At 31.5% G+C, this 17,308-nt stretch overlaps 3 protein-coding genes across 7 annotated transcripts; 2 read left to right on the top strand and 1 right to left on the bottom strand.

The window, feature by feature from the left end:
• The first annotated feature begins 2,026 nt into the window (after positions 1 to 2,026).
• On the top strand, positions 2,027 to 5,779 carry LOC121115315 (uncharacterized). The gene is made up of 10 exons (XM_040709541.2): positions 2,027 to 2,435; positions 2,595 to 2,774; positions 2,860 to 3,282; positions 3,349 to 3,906; positions 3,988 to 4,097; positions 4,161 to 4,488; positions 4,559 to 4,840; positions 4,907 to 5,107; positions 5,171 to 5,460; positions 5,516 to 5,779. Exons 1-10 carry the CDS (start codon positions 2,277 to 2,279, stop codon positions 5,640 to 5,642), a joined length of 2,658 nt encoding a protein of 885 aa, XP_040565475.1. The 5' UTR covers positions 2,027 to 2,276; the 3' UTR covers positions 5,643 to 5,779.
• Positions 5,658 to 8,032, bottom strand: LOC121115318 (putative glutathione-specific gamma-glutamylcyclotransferase 2). Of its 5 annotated transcripts, none has more exons than XM_040709547.2 (3): positions 7,774 to 8,032; positions 6,406 to 6,533; positions 5,658 to 6,344 (listed from the first exon to the last, which is right to left on the bottom strand). In XM_040709547.2, the coding sequence occupies exons 2-3, from the start codon at positions 6,498 to 6,500 to the stop codon at positions 5,861 to 5,863; spliced, it is 579 nt and encodes a 192-aa protein (XP_040565481.1). In that variant the 5' UTR covers positions 6,501 to 6,533; positions 7,774 to 8,032; the 3' UTR covers positions 5,658 to 5,860. The 5 variants fall into 5 exon arrangements, with proteins under 5 accessions (XP_040565481.1, XP_040565483.1, XP_040565482.1 ...); XM_040709549.2 differs by lacking the exon at positions 7,774 to 8,032 and adding an exon at positions 7,018 to 7,136; XM_040709548.2 differs by lacking the exon at positions 7,774 to 8,032 and adding an exon at positions 6,859 to 6,988.
• On the top strand, positions 7,240 to 16,511 carry Dlic (dynein light intermediate chain). Its single transcript, XM_040709543.2, has 10 exons — positions 7,240 to 7,541; positions 8,214 to 8,287; positions 8,350 to 8,466; positions 8,549 to 8,779; positions 8,845 to 9,023; positions 9,093 to 9,322; positions 9,377 to 9,491; positions 9,723 to 9,899; positions 15,333 to 15,474; positions 16,308 to 16,511. The coding sequence occupies exons 1-10, from the start codon at positions 7,480 to 7,482 to the stop codon at positions 16,433 to 16,435; spliced, it is 1,455 nt and encodes a 484-aa protein (XP_040565477.1). The 5' UTR covers positions 7,240 to 7,479; the 3' UTR covers positions 16,436 to 16,511.
• Positions 16,512 to 17,308: the final 797 nt, after the last annotated feature.

The raw sequence follows: 17,308 nt of genomic DNA on the forward strand, positions 1-17,308 counted from the left end.
CAGGATAAAACAAGGAAAAACCAGTCAAATACGGGCATACGTTACAATAAATTTGACAAATTAGAAAATTGAAGTCGTCTTTTGAGAAATTTTTTGCTCACATATATAATATGAGTAGGTTAAAGTTCTTACAAAAAAATGACGAAATCGATTTTGAAGCTTGACTGGGGCGACATTTTATAATTTTCATTAATGTTTTCATATTATTTTTTTGCACATACCTATCATTTTTTTATAAAATATGATTTGAAGCTCGTACTCTTAAAAGTATTTCAATACAAAAAAAATTAAATGGGTCTATTTTAAATGGAGTTATGTCTTACTCAAGTTCGAAGTTCTTTCGAAAAGGGTAAACACTTTGAGGGACTCCCAAACAAGCCCTCGCTCTACGATTAGGGCGGTTGTAAGGGACTCTTAGTAGCTTCTTCAATTATCAATATAAAATATTGCATCCCGTTATAAACTTTACACAGACTCACGACTCGATACGGTTTTTTTTTAAAATACATTTTTTTACTATTTTCCGTGTGTGCATCTGAATATATTGGGCTTTTTGGGTCGAAATCGTAGTTTTGGTCTTTTTACGGTTATTTTCAATTATTTAGAACCGGAATTGAGTTTTCGATTCTATAATATAGTCCAGATCCATCACTGCTACATATGTAAATACAATCTTAGATATTATTTGGAGGTAGGGATCTGTGTATACATTTAATATTATGAACCATGATAAATTTATATCACCATTAATGCATGTATAATTGTCATAGATTTAAGTTCATGACCTTAATTTATTCTTTTACATATGATTATACAAAGCGTCTAGAATTATTTCATTTTTTTATTAATAAATGAACTATTACGAAAATACTACAATAAAAAAACATTGACCGATAAGTTTATTTTGCATAGTACACGACATGACAGTAATTTATCTTTAAAATAGACATTAATGTCTACAAATACTGAAATTCAATATTTAAGATCTCATAAATAAATGATCTCAATGGAATATTTATAAAATACATATAACATATGTGGTGCGTCAAAATAGAAACAATCTTGAACAAAAATCAAGAAATTGAGAAAATCCCAATTAATTTTTGTATTTCATATATATATTCAGCCTAATACTTCATAGAAATATCTGAGGCAATTAATGGATTTGTATTTAAATTTGTGAAATGAGCTAAAATACTCTAATATGTAATCTATAGTTTATAATCTTCAATTGATTTAAGAGACTTATATTGATTGGCCCCGATATGGCCTTTCAAATAAAATCCGTCAATTTATCATTCTTTTATTGGGGCAATCAATTTTAGCAACTTAAACTGCAATTTGCAGCTCGTTGAAAGGATTAATAAGAATTACTTTTTGCTAAAAATTGATGACAGTTAGTAGAAGAATGCAAATGTCCTTCATTTTAAATAAGAAATTAAAATAAACAAACCCATAGTTTTGCTACAGAAGCTAAGGACTCCCAAGCCTCATGTTGGACAAACCCTAGTGTAAAAACCTTAATTTGATTTATGGAGCTTTATTTGACTTCGACATGGCCTTTTAAAGACTTCCATTGAATGTATCATATCCTTTCTCTTATGACTGGGTGACCTTTAGGCTTTAAGTAAGTATCGCCTCAGATGAAGGAGTTTATCAGAATATCAGAGTTAATAAATAGAAATGGAAGATGATTTGTTAGTAGAAGGATACAAAAAATCCGATTCAAACTAATTTCTTGTGCTGATAGGCCTCATAAATATTAATACTATATCCATATTAATTATTACGTATTCACAACTTCAAGGATAACATGATATTTAATTTATTATTATTGACTAAATAATATTTGCCTCTGACATGTTATCTACGCTTGTTTCTATTTTAATAGTGCGTTCTATTAAAAATATTAACTAATTAAGGGGCTTTAGTTTATAATACTATTAGTAATATGATATGATTTAGCTTTCGAGTAATTTCATTTTAAATTGTACTGGTGAACGGGAGTACTACAGCTGCTGACGTCAATGGCTATGGAGTAGCTAGCTGATTAAGAGCCCGCAGCAAATGACACTTGATGATAAAATATTATTAAATGAAGAGAAAATATTTCTGATGTGTGTTGGAGTTGTCTACGTCACGTTGGAAAGTAAATAATCAACTCATACCTGTTCGGTTTATTTATGAATTTGATAATATTAATATACCTTGAATAATTAACTCTATATTATGATTGCCGACACACTCTGCCGTTAATTACATTTGTTTAATTAATTATGGAAGTAATACTCCCAGAAGCCGTTGAGGCTGCTTTGGAAGCCATAGAGCATGGTCGGACTGACATTGTCAAGGCTTTGTTGGATAAGGTCAAATCGCTAAACAATTTAGACGTATTTTTGAATCAAGTTCTAACCAATAAAAAAACTTTATTGGAGGTTTGTTTCCCCAGTCTTTTAAAGTGATTAATATTGTATACTATTGTTGTGTATTAATCAATTTACCGAATAATAAATTAAATAAATCAAATTGCATTTATTTTCATGTTCCCTCAATTTGATGAAATATGATGACTATTTGATTTTTTTAAATTCCAGATCGCTGTAGAGAACGAAAAAATCGATATTTTTCGAACTTTACTGAGAGAAGGCGCGGATCCGTCCATTAGAGATGACTCTGATCTATCTATACTCCAAAAGGTGCAATCTAAAAGGATAAAAGATGCCTTTGGGTGTGAATTTCTCCAGGCTGTAGCACAAAGCAATCCAAATCTTCAAGTAAAATTCGTTTTTGAAATGAAAAAAAAAAACAAAAAAATCCTAGCTATGTATATAATAGTTAATTTTCATTATTATAATTTAGGTCATTAAACGTTTCCTTGATGCTGGTCTCTCATATGCTGATACATATGACGATCCTAAAGCGCAAAACAATGCATTACATTGGGCGGCATCTTTTGGTTGTAAAGAGATAGTGGAGTTTCTCGTAGAAAGCAACCCTGAGGGTGTCAATAACACAAATCTAGAAGGGATGACTCCACTCCATGAAGCAGCGTTACGAGGAAGCTCTGATATAATTACTGTGATGTTAAAAGCAGGTGCTGATCCAAATATCCGTATCAAAGAAGGTAAATGGTCTGGAAAAACTGCAAGGGACCTATTAAAGGACGATATGAAGGAATATATTCCTGAAACACTGCCGAAAGAACAACTCTCTCTTGTGAATGGGGATTCATTACAATCGGAGGAAGTTGAATCAGTCCTTTCCGAGGAGGAAGTTACATCGGTAGAAATCGAATTGTTTTTTATTTTATTATTTATTCATGGAATTAAGGATTTGTCGCTCTTGTAGGTTATTCCTCGAATTGCATCAGAGTCTATTCTGACTTCAAATGTTATATCTGATGATCGACTAAAACTATTATGGCCTCCACCTCAAAGTATCATAGAAGTTGAAGGTCAATCGCTCAAGATTGAATTTAAAATACCTTTAACAATCAGTCCTGGTGAGGTGTCTGTCCATGAAGTTTTAGACATAATGGATTTTTATAAAGAATTAATGTATGATCAAACGAAGAGATCCGTTATATTGAGTAGTGAAGGAGGTCCTTTATCTCAAATACATTCTCATACAAATCAAGGGATTCAAATAGTCATTAATCCGCAGCTATTTCACATCAAAGGTGCTTACAAATTGGTGATATCTAACAAAGGCGTAAAAATTGTTGTTCGAGATAAGGAAGGGATACACTATGGTATAACAACGTTTATTCAATTAATGAGGCTATTCCTGATACCAGATCACAATAATGAAGTCTATTTAAAACCTCTTATTATCAACGATTATCCAGATACTTCCATCAGAGGTGTTTTACTTGATCTAAATTCTTATGGGCGAGTTCCTCATTTTGTAAGTGATTATTTTTTCTGAATTTTATTGAATGAATGATAATTGACAATTAAATTACAATCTGCCTTCAAATCTTTTCAGAAAATACTAATGTCCATGATTGATATATGGACGTTTATGAAAATCAATCACTTTCACGTTTTTATTCGTTTGTCTAGAGTTAAAAAATGGCAATTACCCTATAGCAAAATGTAAGATCAGGAATTTATATTATATATATATATATTAAATCATATCGTCTTGTTTATCTACAGCAATATTCTCTCCCTTGATCGTTATTGTCGACAACGAGGAATACATTTTGTTCCTGCCATTGATATAGGAGGGGATGTCAACAGTATCGAGGATGCCAAAGAAATGGTGCATATTTTTAGAGACGTTGTATCTTGCTTTGACTCTACAGAGTTCATTCATTTGGGTCCTAAATTAACGTCAATGATATCTAATTCCTTCCAATATTTTGATACATTCATTAGTCCTATTATGAAAAAGAAATTTACTCTTATGCTTTGTTCGAATAGCATTTCCAATAGTTGCCTTACTATTCCAAGTGATGCAATCTTGTTATACTATAGTTTTGAGGTGAATATTCAATGTTCTTTATATATAGCAATGTGCCATCTTTTACTTTAATTTCCCTTGTCCTTTCCAGAAGTGCCTTCATGGCTTTCAATCCAACGTGCAAAATCTATATAGCCAGGGTTATAATTTTGCATTTTGTTCCGGAACTAATGCATGGAGCAGTATTACTGGTTCTCCTGATAAAATGGTGGAAAACCTCCTTGATGTTAAAAAAGTTTGTCAGAATTTAAGTGGAATAGGATCAATCAACGCTCATTGGGCAAGTGATCCATCATTTAATCATTTAGTTTTTGCGTGGCCAGGGTATATTATTTCAAGCGGGCTAGGATGGAATGCCAAAAAATTGGATGAGGTACGTAGGTATAGCAAGGATAGTGTTTCGATGCAAAACTAATATTCGCTTAATTTACTTTAATAGACTAACGTTCCTACGTTTTTGGAGGATATACTGGGATACTATATTGTTGAAAATAAGGACGACGCAAGGGCTTTAATTGAGCTTGGAAAGATAGAGGAGTCTCTGATGTCAGATGATATTGTCAGTGTATTGCTAAAACTTTTTACCTGCGTTAATGAAGACAATAAATTTCTGAGTAATTATACTGTTGAGGACTTTGGGGTATTGACCACATTTCGCACTAATATTCATATTTACATGTATTAATGAGCATGCTTTTGATAGGAAATCGTGCAAAATATTCGTCGCATTCAAATGAAATTATTAAAGGTGAAAAGTCCAAATAGAACCATTATAGGAATTTTTGACACAGAAGAGAATTCAGAGAATGAAACAAAATTCGACAGCTCTAGTGATCGCATTCGTAATTTATGGAGTAGAGAAGTGTATTTATCTTCTGAATTACTCTTGATTAGTGCACGGGTTGGCCGTGCTCTACTAGCTTCGAAAACATCAGACAATATGATTTTATTTGATAATCTGCAACCTACCTTTAAAACGGATATTGCCAATCGGTGAGTTATTTTCAAAATGAAATGGAATAATCATAATTATATACTTTTTTAATAGGTTATTATGTCTAATTGATTCATATAAAAATGTTTGGGCTTCTTCTCATGTTCTATCTGGATTAGAAGGATCTTTGTTAGTGCTATCAAAGCTCTTTAAGAAATTGGTTCCTGAGAAAATTATCTGAACATTTTAAAGAAAATAAAAGTTTTTGTATTTATTTATTTTGTATACTTTTTGATTTTTATAAATTTTTGTCTTGTTATTTCATCCATATGATTATGTTTAAAAGTTAAAATACATTTTTTATCCATTGACTATGAATTCTGTTACCTGCACATTTGTTAGTAAACTATCCATCAATTATGAATCATAGATGAATTATAACCAAACTGGAAGTTATAATCAAATGAAAGGATTAGACGGACAATTCTTTTGAACAATTTCTTGGACGGCCTTCTCAAGCTCTGTAACATGAGGATCTTCAACGCCACATATAGTCTTTAATGATTCTGACAAATTAAAGAGATACTCTTTATTGGGCCCAGACGGTCCGACAGAACTATAAATAGTTTTTGCCATGACTTCAAGAGAATCTGGACCAGCATATTGATCGTCACTCAATGATCCAATGTAAAATATCACATCCAAACTTTTTATTGGTGAGCCATTATCCTCCGAAACATAGTAAAATGGCGATTCCCTTCGAGAGTATCCACCTTTTTCTCTATGGTCTAATGCAGGGCCTACTGTCTTTATCCAGTCATCATCTGGTATTTCATAGGCAACTCCCCAGACTTCTTCATCTTCATTTTCAGATGGAATCAAATTGACTACTCTACCCGGTGCTCCAGGAACTCCACGATGATCTAAACTCCACCACCAAAACCTATGTTATTAACCATAAACATTTATTATTGAACATAATTATTAATTAATATAAGTGTCACCTTCGTTTGTATCCTTTGACATAACCTTTTACCATTTTCACGTAATTAAAATTAGTTTTCCATATCAGAGACCCATATCCGAATAGCCACACCATTTTCACGTCTCCTTTGGGATAAATTATAACAACCTATAAAAAAATTGGGTATTACTCCTATTATAAAATGATTATAACTGATATTATTATATATTTCAACAGTTGTCATAAGATAATTATAGATTTATTTAAATTTGATCTTAAAAACCTTATTGATGGGATTTAGAATCGCCCTAAATGTAATGTGAAGCCAAATCAACTTGGACATTCAACATTGTATTATTCAGTACTAAAATAAAACCATATCTCTACAGTAATAGCTACCTATATATTTTATTTGTCTAATCAAAGGTCAAATAGGGGTACAAATTGACATTTAGAAAATAATATATATATTAATATGTGTATATATATTAACCCCTTTCAAAAATGAGTAGTTATCGACTCATAAATATTATAAAAGCCGAATCGGAATCCTTAATAATTAATTAGGTAAATATTGAACTATATATAATTTTCCCCGCATGACACAAAAAGCATTCAATAAGAAATAATGGATTGAGTAAAGTCACTCAACCTATGAATGACTCATCAAAAAGAAGACAAATCTATGTATGGAGATGGCAAAGGAAAAGTCCTTTCGATGACGATGAATGATAACTTATGATGATATTTGGGGAATGTTTAAAATTTACAGCTGTACTAGGTGGTAGAGGAAGAACCGGGGTCTTTCTTTTAGAGAATGACGTCATTTGTTGGAGAAGGAAAATATAAAAGGGAGAAAGAGCTAGAGCTAGCTGAAGGAAAAAGAGAGAGAGAGAGAGAGAAAGAGAGAAAAGTAATAAGGAGAGGGAGACAGAGAGGGATAGAAAGAAAAAGAGAAAGTGAAAGAGAGTTTATTGAATCAAGAACCAGTAAGAGCACCATCACTTACTCACTCCCTTTTTTATGCTGCTATTTCTTCTAAGACCTTTTCATCGTTTTGCCGAGTTACGAATCTCCTATGTCTAGAATTTCCGTGTAATTAATTGAGTCGAACATGGCTGGAACTAAAGAATTATTAGCAAAAAAAGAGAAGAATGGCGAAAAAACGAATCTTTGGTGCGAAGAAGTTTATTTGATTTTAAATTCCCTCCCATCTGTTCTGTTAATTCACCCCGGAACCCCATCCCGGATCACTTTTTTTTTTTTTTATCCGTACAATGTGTGCCAATTACATAGGCTTGTTGCCTTACTTATATGTCCATGAGTGGACTCTGCCCGATTACTCCTCATATTGAGTCCTTATTGATACGCCCATTCTACGTACTACTAAATATGTTGATTCACTTACTTCTTTTCTGCAAATTCGCACTAAGGCGGGACGATCCCAAATATATTTCTATGCACGTTATAATGTTTCAACTCAATCATCGCACCAAATAGTTTTGATTCGTTACATAATAGCATAAGAAACTAATGCAAATCCACTCGCTACTTCTTTCAGTTTCTTTAAACAATTTAATTTATGACTAGTAATTACATAAATGAAATGTTTAGTTTTTTTTGATTTTCCTTTTTTTTTTTATTGTATTGGATGTATCAAGTACCTCTCCTTAAAAATGTTTTTTGTTTGTAAGTAAATGATTCACACCTGTTAGAGAAAGAAGAAACAACTATTGATTACAATATTATGTCTAATGATGATCCCTTCATTGACTTGTAACTTTTTCATTCTATTCTGACTCCCTCTCTCTATATATTTATATATATTCATATTATCTGTCATTACAGGGCCTCCGTTCTCTCTGAAGTTCAAACAAGTCGAAGTTCTCAATTACCATCTTCCAAAAATCTACTCGTTTTAGGTAATTGCTTTATTTATAGGAAGTCAATTTATGACATGTTTGTAAATAAAATATAATTTTAGGTGATAAGGAGTCTGGAAAAACAACATTGGTTGCCAAAATACAGGGTAATGAGGACCCCAAAAAAGGTGCAGGGTTGGAGTATGCCTATATAGATGTACGAGATGAATATCGTGATGGTCTGTGTCATTTTCCTTCATTTTTTGTTTTCTATAATTTATGAGTATTGGAAATGATTTTTTTATATATATATTTTTAAAGATCATACTCGACTCGGACACTGGATTTTAGATGGGGATCCTCAGCATTCATATCTTTTGCGATTTGCATTAAAAGAATCAAATTTTACAGACACAACCGTATTACTTTGTGTCGCCATGACTACACCGTGGAATATTATCGATCAACTTCATAACTGGGCATCCATCTTACAAGATCATATTGATAAACTTGACTTGTCTGCGGAGCGCACTAAAACCCTTCAGAGCGAAAGTAAGTTGTTTCGTTTTATAAAATTAATATGTAAGGGAATTAATGGTATACACTTTTTTATGCAGATATACGACGATGGCAGGGTTACACGGAACCTGGTGACGAATTAGAAAGTGGTTCTTCCCCTACAAAAAGAATATCTCGTAATTTGGAACTTATTGAAACAGATGAAGAAATACTTCCTCTCCCAGATAATACTTTAACCAGGAATTTAGGTCTAGATCTGATTGTAGTTGTATCGAAAGTAAGTTTTCTATGAGAGAAGAAATGATGAAGGATCTTCTTAATATAAAAACTTCCCCTTCTTTTTCAGACTGATTATATGAGTGAATTGGAAAGAGATTATGACTATAAGGATGAACATTTTGACTTTATTCAACAATCTGTTCGTAAATTTTGCCTCCAGTACGGTGCAGCTTTATTTTATACTTCTGTGAAAGAAGACAAGAATTGTGATCTATTATATAAATATCTAGTCCACCGAATTTATAATTTTCCATTTAAAACACCAGCTCTTGTTGTGGAGAAAGACGCCGTCTTCATGTATGCTATTAAACCTTTTTTGTTCGTAATTTTCATTAAATTTTTTAATTTCAGCCCAGCGGGTTGGGATAATGAAAAGAAAATTGCCATTTTGTATGAAAATATGCATAGTTTAAATCCCGAACAATATTACACCGATGTTATCGCGCGACCCGTCGTTGTCCGTAAGGTATTACCATAACCCTAATATATATATTTATAGATATTTCGGTGTTTGCGCAACAGGGTTAGCAAAGGAGAAATGACCCCACCACATTTAAAATAGGGTCAAAAAATGATAAAACATATTAACAGTTATTGGCCCCCACTTTCAAAAACACTGCGCGGAGCCGCCTGTACTTACATTACATTCTATGCGTGTTCCCATCTAATTTTCTATTTGTGTTTTATTTTCTTATAGACAGGTACCACTCGAGAAGTCGAAATTACTGCAGAAGATGAACAATCATTCTTGTCAAGGCAACAACAATACCTTCAACAAGGTGGAGCTCTTCCAGCTAGTGGAATACCTTCTGTTCAAAAAACTCCAGATCGAAAAAATGTTGGATCTCCTGGTGTGCAAGGATCCCCGAAAAAGGTAAGAGAAATTGTTTCATCCCTGCTCGTTAAAAAAAAAATCATGATTAATTGAAGTGAGGCTGGTTTATCAAAAACAAGTATGTTATTAAAAGCTTTTTTTGCCGATCTGTATTTTCGGAATTGACATTGTTTTTTATATGATTTAGGTATTATATACATAGATTCAATACAATTTGAGGACATTTGTGTGACATTTTAACGAATGAATTAAAATGACAATTAGGGTTGCTCCCCCGGGATTTAACGGAGTTTTACTCTTACAAAAAATTCCCGAAGGAAAAAAAATATTTCCTATGAAATCTCGTGTTTAATGTTTTCATAAAAAAAATCTACTTTTATTTAACGTAATATATGAGAAGTTGAATGAATGCATATTTTGAAGATCCATTTGAGATAAAGTTTTAATAGTTTATGCTTCAGTGCATTGACAAAATATGATGTAAGCGAGTCACTTATAAATTAAAAACTAACAAATGAATGTTTAATTAATATCACTTTACCTTTTAGTATAGGGAATATACATTAATTTTGGTTCTTTGACGAATATTAGCTTAAAATATAGTACTTTACATATTTTAAGTAATAAAGTAATATTTCCTATTTATACTAGTTGTCTTTCCGGGAAATAAGATACCCTAGAAGTTATATCAAGGGCGGTTTTTGGAGTGAGTAGAGGCTTTGGGCAAAATAATTTTTTTTTGGTAATATTTCCATTATTTATCTTTATGAATATGATGGTTTTCATTTTATTTTTAGACTGACCTTTTTTATATAAGGCCAAGCCTTTTTGAGTAAATTGTGTCAATTTTTTATTAAATAAAATTATTTTCTCATTGTTCATATAATGAACAAATCTTTACAAAATCAACCATGAGTCCCCTACTCAATATTGGGCCTGATGCAAGTGCTCCCTCCCAAAACCGGCCTTTAGTTATATCATATATGTTGTGTACAAGTTGTAATGTCTGTATAAGTTGCAACTAGTATAAGCAAATTTTACATGTTGCAATTACTTCGTCTTAAAATGCATTATTTAATTACAACAGTGGTCATTCTAATTACTAACTATACATTGATAGTATTATTTCATTTTGATCTATTCAAATCAAATGGTTATTATGTATTTGTGATTAATATAACTCACTGAGTTTTTAAGTGATAACTCTTGTTAATGTGCTACAGATGACTTATATTTTAGTCATTGTTATTAAAATAGTGCAAAATTTTAGCATTAATATATCGATTCTCCATGAAATATTCAATTATTGCATTATCTTCATCCCGAATACTGTAAATTCTTCATCCCATTTTTTGGTTGCAACTTGTACAATAGACCGGTTTGATTTTCAACTTCTATCGAAGTTCGGAAAAGTTGTCATATGGTATGAAAATGACTTATGCTAAATTGTATTGTCCTACGAGGTCATCTTTAGGTCGCAGATCTCGATCAAATTATAAAAAAATGCAAAAACTCTTTACTTAGTTAATATAGATACTAAAAAGGCATTTTTAGTTATTTTGCATAAAATAGTTTTGGTAGACATTTTTCTAACCTAAATGTTTTCTTTTCTAAAATTGGCTTATTGAGAAAAAAAGTTTGGAAGATTTGATATTCCACGTATAGTGCACATCCTTTTTTTACATTTTCTGAAAGGAAATGTCAAATTTTCTTATGTTATTCTTTCTTTTTGCCCATAGGGTAGCTTTAGCATGAAACATTATAAATGTGTTCTATAGGTTAGAATAATATCTGCCATAATTAATTAATGTAAAATTTGGATTAATGTGCTGTATTTTAATCTTTATTGATGAAGTAAAGAACTATTGCCTCCTTTCAAACTTTGAACGAGATGTGCTACCTAAAGAGGGCATCGTAAGCATAGGTCCTTAGTTTCCTTACCAAATATCATTTTTTCAAAACTAGCCGTAATCGAAATTCAAAAATATTTGAGAAAAAACTCCGGCCTATTGGACAATTTGATAGTACAAGTTACAACTTATACAAAATTGCAACTTGAACACAATATATTATATATAATAATTAAGAATAGCTCAAATTGGTTCAGTTTTTCTTTTGCCAATCTAATACAAAACGACTTGTTTTCTCAGCCGCCTTGCTTTTTTTAATTATATATGTATACCTATTATGAATATCCAATTTAATGAATTGTTATATATTATATTATTTGAACATCTCTTTTCTTTCTTTCCCATTTTTATCCTCTCATTCTGCAATTTATTAGTGGAGACCAGGAGTAAGTCGTCATGTTATTCTCGTACAAATGTCTGCGTTTTCTTTTTTCTAATATATATTTAATGCTTGTCCAATATAACTTAAATAAAACCGGGGTTCATTGGGTCCTGCATGCTTTTTACAAAAAAAAAAAAAAAAAACCCAAAACTTTATAAATACATTTATAAGCCTATTGAGCTTTTTACTAACGTAACAAGTTACATCATAATTGAAGGCGACTCCATCTTGGGGGCTTATGGTTAGTATTTGTTGTACATGAAATGAATACATTTCCCCTAAATCTTGATATAACTTCATCAAATAGGTTTAAAAATAAAATAAAAACTACTACATCTGACTACTGTCACATGTAATGAGTAAAAATTTCAGAGGGTTTTTTCGCTCTATTTTGTCAATAAATGAACATAGTTAAGTTTATCCGATTTAGATGGCCCCAAACGGTTTTCTAGCTAATCTTCAGTTCATAAGGAATGGAATTAGGGCTCACATGCCGGTCCAACTCGTCGATTTCTATGATTTTATTGACGTTTTCGACTTCCATATTATCAGAATGGAAACGTTGGAATCACCGCTTTGCTATTGCATTCGATACTGTATTGGGTTCATAAACAGTACACATTTTTTTGGCGGCCTGCACCACCTTTTCATCTTGGTTGTAGTGATACTGAAGAATGTATCGAATTTTCTTTTTTTTACTTCCATTTTTGGACGTTGTAATTCACAACTGGCTTCACCAAGCACAAAAATGTAAATTAACTTTTTTAAGCATACATTAAGCTTTTTTGATGCACTGTATTATTCGTGAGGTATAGCTCACTAACGACATTAAGCGAAAAACGCTCATAACTTTTTACTTAGCCTAATATTAAATACTACACATGTACATATGTAATACTACATCTGTATTCAATACTACTTCGTGGAGTGAGAGCTAAATTGTCGTAACTTAAAGATTTACTTTAGAGAATTAAGCTATGAAACTTCATTCATTCATTGTGAGTAATGGTGTTTTCCAAATATAACAATAAAATGGATCTGAGAAATAACTTTCAGCAGTCTGACCTTCGCTGTTTTTAAGAATTAAGGTGGAATGTTACGACTTTTTAGGATGACATATAGGCCATAACATCAGACTTTATAATTTTTGACTTACGACAATTTAGCTCTCAACCCTCTACTTGATGTCAATGAAAAATAGTAATATTCGGATTACATCTAGTTAAAATGTATTGAAAGCCCCTATAAAACTGGCTGATTTTGTGTTGGATCGACTTGGAACGAATATCTTATCCTTGCAAATATAATAGATAATTTATTGCCTAAACTACGTCAATAAGAATGACTAATGATGTAATAACTAGGGTTGTGTCTTTCCTTATTTAGTAGTTATTATAACTCCAGTCCCTTCTAGTTCAGTCTCGGTCCAGTCCAACATATAAATCCTAAAAACTTTTAGAGTTCGGTTCTTGATAACGTAACTCAACTTTATTTCTTCTTTGTTTCATCAGTTCTAGTACTGACAATCCGAAGAAACGGTCCCAAAGACCAATAGGATCGATCCTAAGACTTGATTGAAATAGCCCAAATAAATAAGGATCGACACAATACTACTGATAAAATATACATTTAATACATATTAGCGACATTTTTCTTTCTAATTTTTGATAGGCAGTGAAGCTTTAAGTCCTTTTATTTGTTGGCCTCATTTTGACATCTTATACACACGGCAGGCAGTAGTTTACAATTTTCCTCAATATTTTTTTTAAAATTGAAAAATAGTTTTATTGTTATAAAACTTGGTTGTTGTATATAGGCCCTCAAGATGGTCAACATCAACCATGCTGACATCATATTTCAATTTCTATAAAGATCAAATCAACATGGCATTTATTTATAATAACAGTATAATTAAGTGAAACTTTATTAATGTTTACAGTATCAGTGTCTTTTTATTTATTTCTTCATGTTGCTTTAAAGTTAATAGCTATGATCAAAGACTTTAACAAATTTATCCTTTAAATTAATCACTAATTTTCTGTACATTAATAATACGTCTTGCTATATTAATTTACTTGCCTAAGAGAAAATAATGTCAACTAAAGTTTGCTTAATTATATTAACCCTACTGTTAATATTTATATATATAAAGTACATAATTTTTTATATAATAACTCTTCATATTCATTCAGCCAAATTTTATTCACAAAAGCATTTCGTATTTACGTTTTAGAGCTTGAACAACTTTACACAGCAGGATACTTATTTGTATTTATCTGCAAATACACAACAACTACATTTGCATTTGGAGGCCTCAAAGGTTGTATATTTGTAGTTGAACATTGTATTCTCGTCAAATTGATATTTGTAGTACTTCAGGGCTTCTGACTTTTGCCATCCACGTGCCTATTAAGGGGGGGCAGTATTCATCTTTTCTGCATTCAAGTTACAAAAAATGTGTACAATGATATTGCTCATTTTATATTCTGTCTAACAAGCTCACGTACTGAATAATTATTCATTATAGCGGTCTATTACGCCAAATTTATATTAAATACTTAACTGTATTGAAACAATTGATCCATTTCTCAACCCTTTTTAGCTAAAATGGGCCTCTACTTTATAATTATGGGTAATAACGTTTGACATTCAAAGATATTGCATTCGATTTAAAGAAAAAATGTACTTTCGTTCATTCTATTAAACATTTTTTTTATTGCGGTAAGAAATTCATCCTCGTACCGAATTTGGCCCAAGGGATATCTGTTGATATCCTCTGATATTATAGTAATTTTATACTTTTTATATAAGATAATCTTGTATAATGTTAAATATTGGATCAAGAATTCGCAAATATAATTTAAATCGTATTTGATAATTTCGAAATATTTACATTTGACTGAAAAATATAATGTCTGTTCTTAGATACTCTATGCTTCTCTATAATCTATATTTTATAATCATTTGAACTTAGTGATGTTCAATAACTCTTGTATGCAAGCCGACCTATTTTATACCTAAACTATTAAATAAAATACATTTATGATGTAATTGTCGTCGTTTGACTTTTGAGTTAGTCATGCTCTTAATACAATAAAATATAGTTAATTATAGAAAGGAATGATGTATTTGTATGTTCTATGATTTAATTAAAACACTCTTCTTTAAATATAATTTCAGATGGAACCAGGGAAAACCGGCGTTTCTGGGGCACAAACACACGAAGGCGTTCTAGCTAACTTTTTTAACTCATTGCTCACGAAAAAAACGGGTCTTGGAGCATCAGGACCAGCCGGAAATCCTATTAAACCTGCTGAAGATAGTAAGATTATAATTGATAAAGCTTTAAAAACAAAGTAGCGAAACACTCTTGTCAGATTAAGTAGATTCCCTTGACTTACTGATATCTAGTGAAGGGATCTTGCATGGGGAAATTATTTATTATCGATATTTTTTGTTCCCACGCAAGGTGTCGCTTTTTATGTCAATTGATAATTTTTGCCTTGTTATGTAGAATTCACCTAATTAACCCATTAATGCCGACAATTCCCTGGCAGTAATTTTGATCCTTGAACAATTTAACATTCTCTATTTTGAAATAAATAAACAGATTTTTTCTACAAAAGTATTGGAAATATAGACCGGCAGGATTTTTTGCACTCCGGGATTGAAGTTAGGGTTTTATATTAATCATAGAGCCCAATTTAAAACAATTTTTTTTTTTTTCGCAATCACAACACAACTAATTAAGATAAGGAAAACTTATAGTTTTGATTTAAAAGTTTTATCCAACGTTTAACCTTTCCAACAACACGTTGGACTATGGGTATAAAAAGCATTGCACGATGCGTTACGTTTACAATTAAATTAATACACTTATAAAAACACTGTTTTACCTTAGTAACCCTCCTTTCGATTACAAATAAGAGTTTTTAATGTGTGGCAAGACATCTTGGCACTCGGCATTAATGGGCTAATTTAGTTAAAAGGGTGAATTCATGGAGGTTGCAGAGATAATTGACACCCCTACGTGACAGAAAAGAGATTGCATAGCTAACATTTATGTACAAATATGGATCACGTGGTCTTAGTTTCGCCAGATGGTTTATAGATCTAGCTCTCCCAAAAGTATATAATTATTTTGATTTTTTGCAGTTATGTTTGATAAATCAGCGGTTCGCTCGGATGCTGCGGCTGAATTAGAAAGACTTACAAGAACTCAGAAGAAAATTCCAGCTGGAAACAACAATCCAGACTCATTAAATTCTACCAGTGATTGTTAACGACATTATTAAGTTTTATTGATATCGTATTAGAGGGATATTAAAAAATTCGCATAATAAAATTTGTTATTTTTTACATATCTGTTTGGTATATGACAAAAAGAAAAAAAAAAATGTGTACCTGATTAACAAACGTATATTTCTTCCTTCTTCCTCACCACGACTCTACTTTAATACCTTGCCCACATCCAAACAACAACAACAAAACATGCTTTTTATACTAATTCTAATCCCTAATAATATGATTGATTGATGAGATCTCATGATGATTTTACATTTTATCTATTTATGCATTTACCTCCATATTATTCTGCTTTTACTTTCACCTTCAAAACATTTCGTATTTTCACTACTCTTTATTTTATTAACCTTTCACCGGTGTTAATGATCAATAAAATAGTTAATAAAGTCGTTGGCCCTCCTTCAAAAACCTAATTAATTCATCAGGAGGTTAGGTACGCTCTCGTGATGGATCTCAGGTATATAGGCAGGGCGTCCGCAGGGTGCGTGCTGGAGAGGCTCCAAACCCCGCCCCTACAAAGGAATTTTTGCTTATTACTCGAAAATGTAATATTTGAAATAAAATTTAATTTTCAAATTTATTTCCAAAAAAAAATTAATTTTCTGTGAATAGCTGTGGATTTTTGAATTTTTTCCCGAAAAAATTCATTATTTGAGAATAACTATGGAGTTTTAAAATTTTTTTGTGAACAGCTGTGGATGTTTAATTTTTTTTTATAAAAATGGTATTTTTTGAAATTTAATTTTTCAAATTTTTTTCTAACATGAATTCCAAAACTATAAGTCCCCGCCCCCAAATATAATCCTGCGGATGCCCTTTATAGTAGAAGCAAAAACACGGTTCGGGTCCTA

This window comes from Lepeophtheirus salmonis, chromosome 3, assembly GCF_016086655.4.
Source record: "Lepeophtheirus salmonis chromosome 3, UVic_Lsal_1.4, whole genome shotgun sequence".
Lineage (NCBI taxonomy): Eukaryota > Metazoa > Arthropoda > Copepoda > Siphonostomatoida > Caligidae > Lepeophtheirus > Lepeophtheirus salmonis.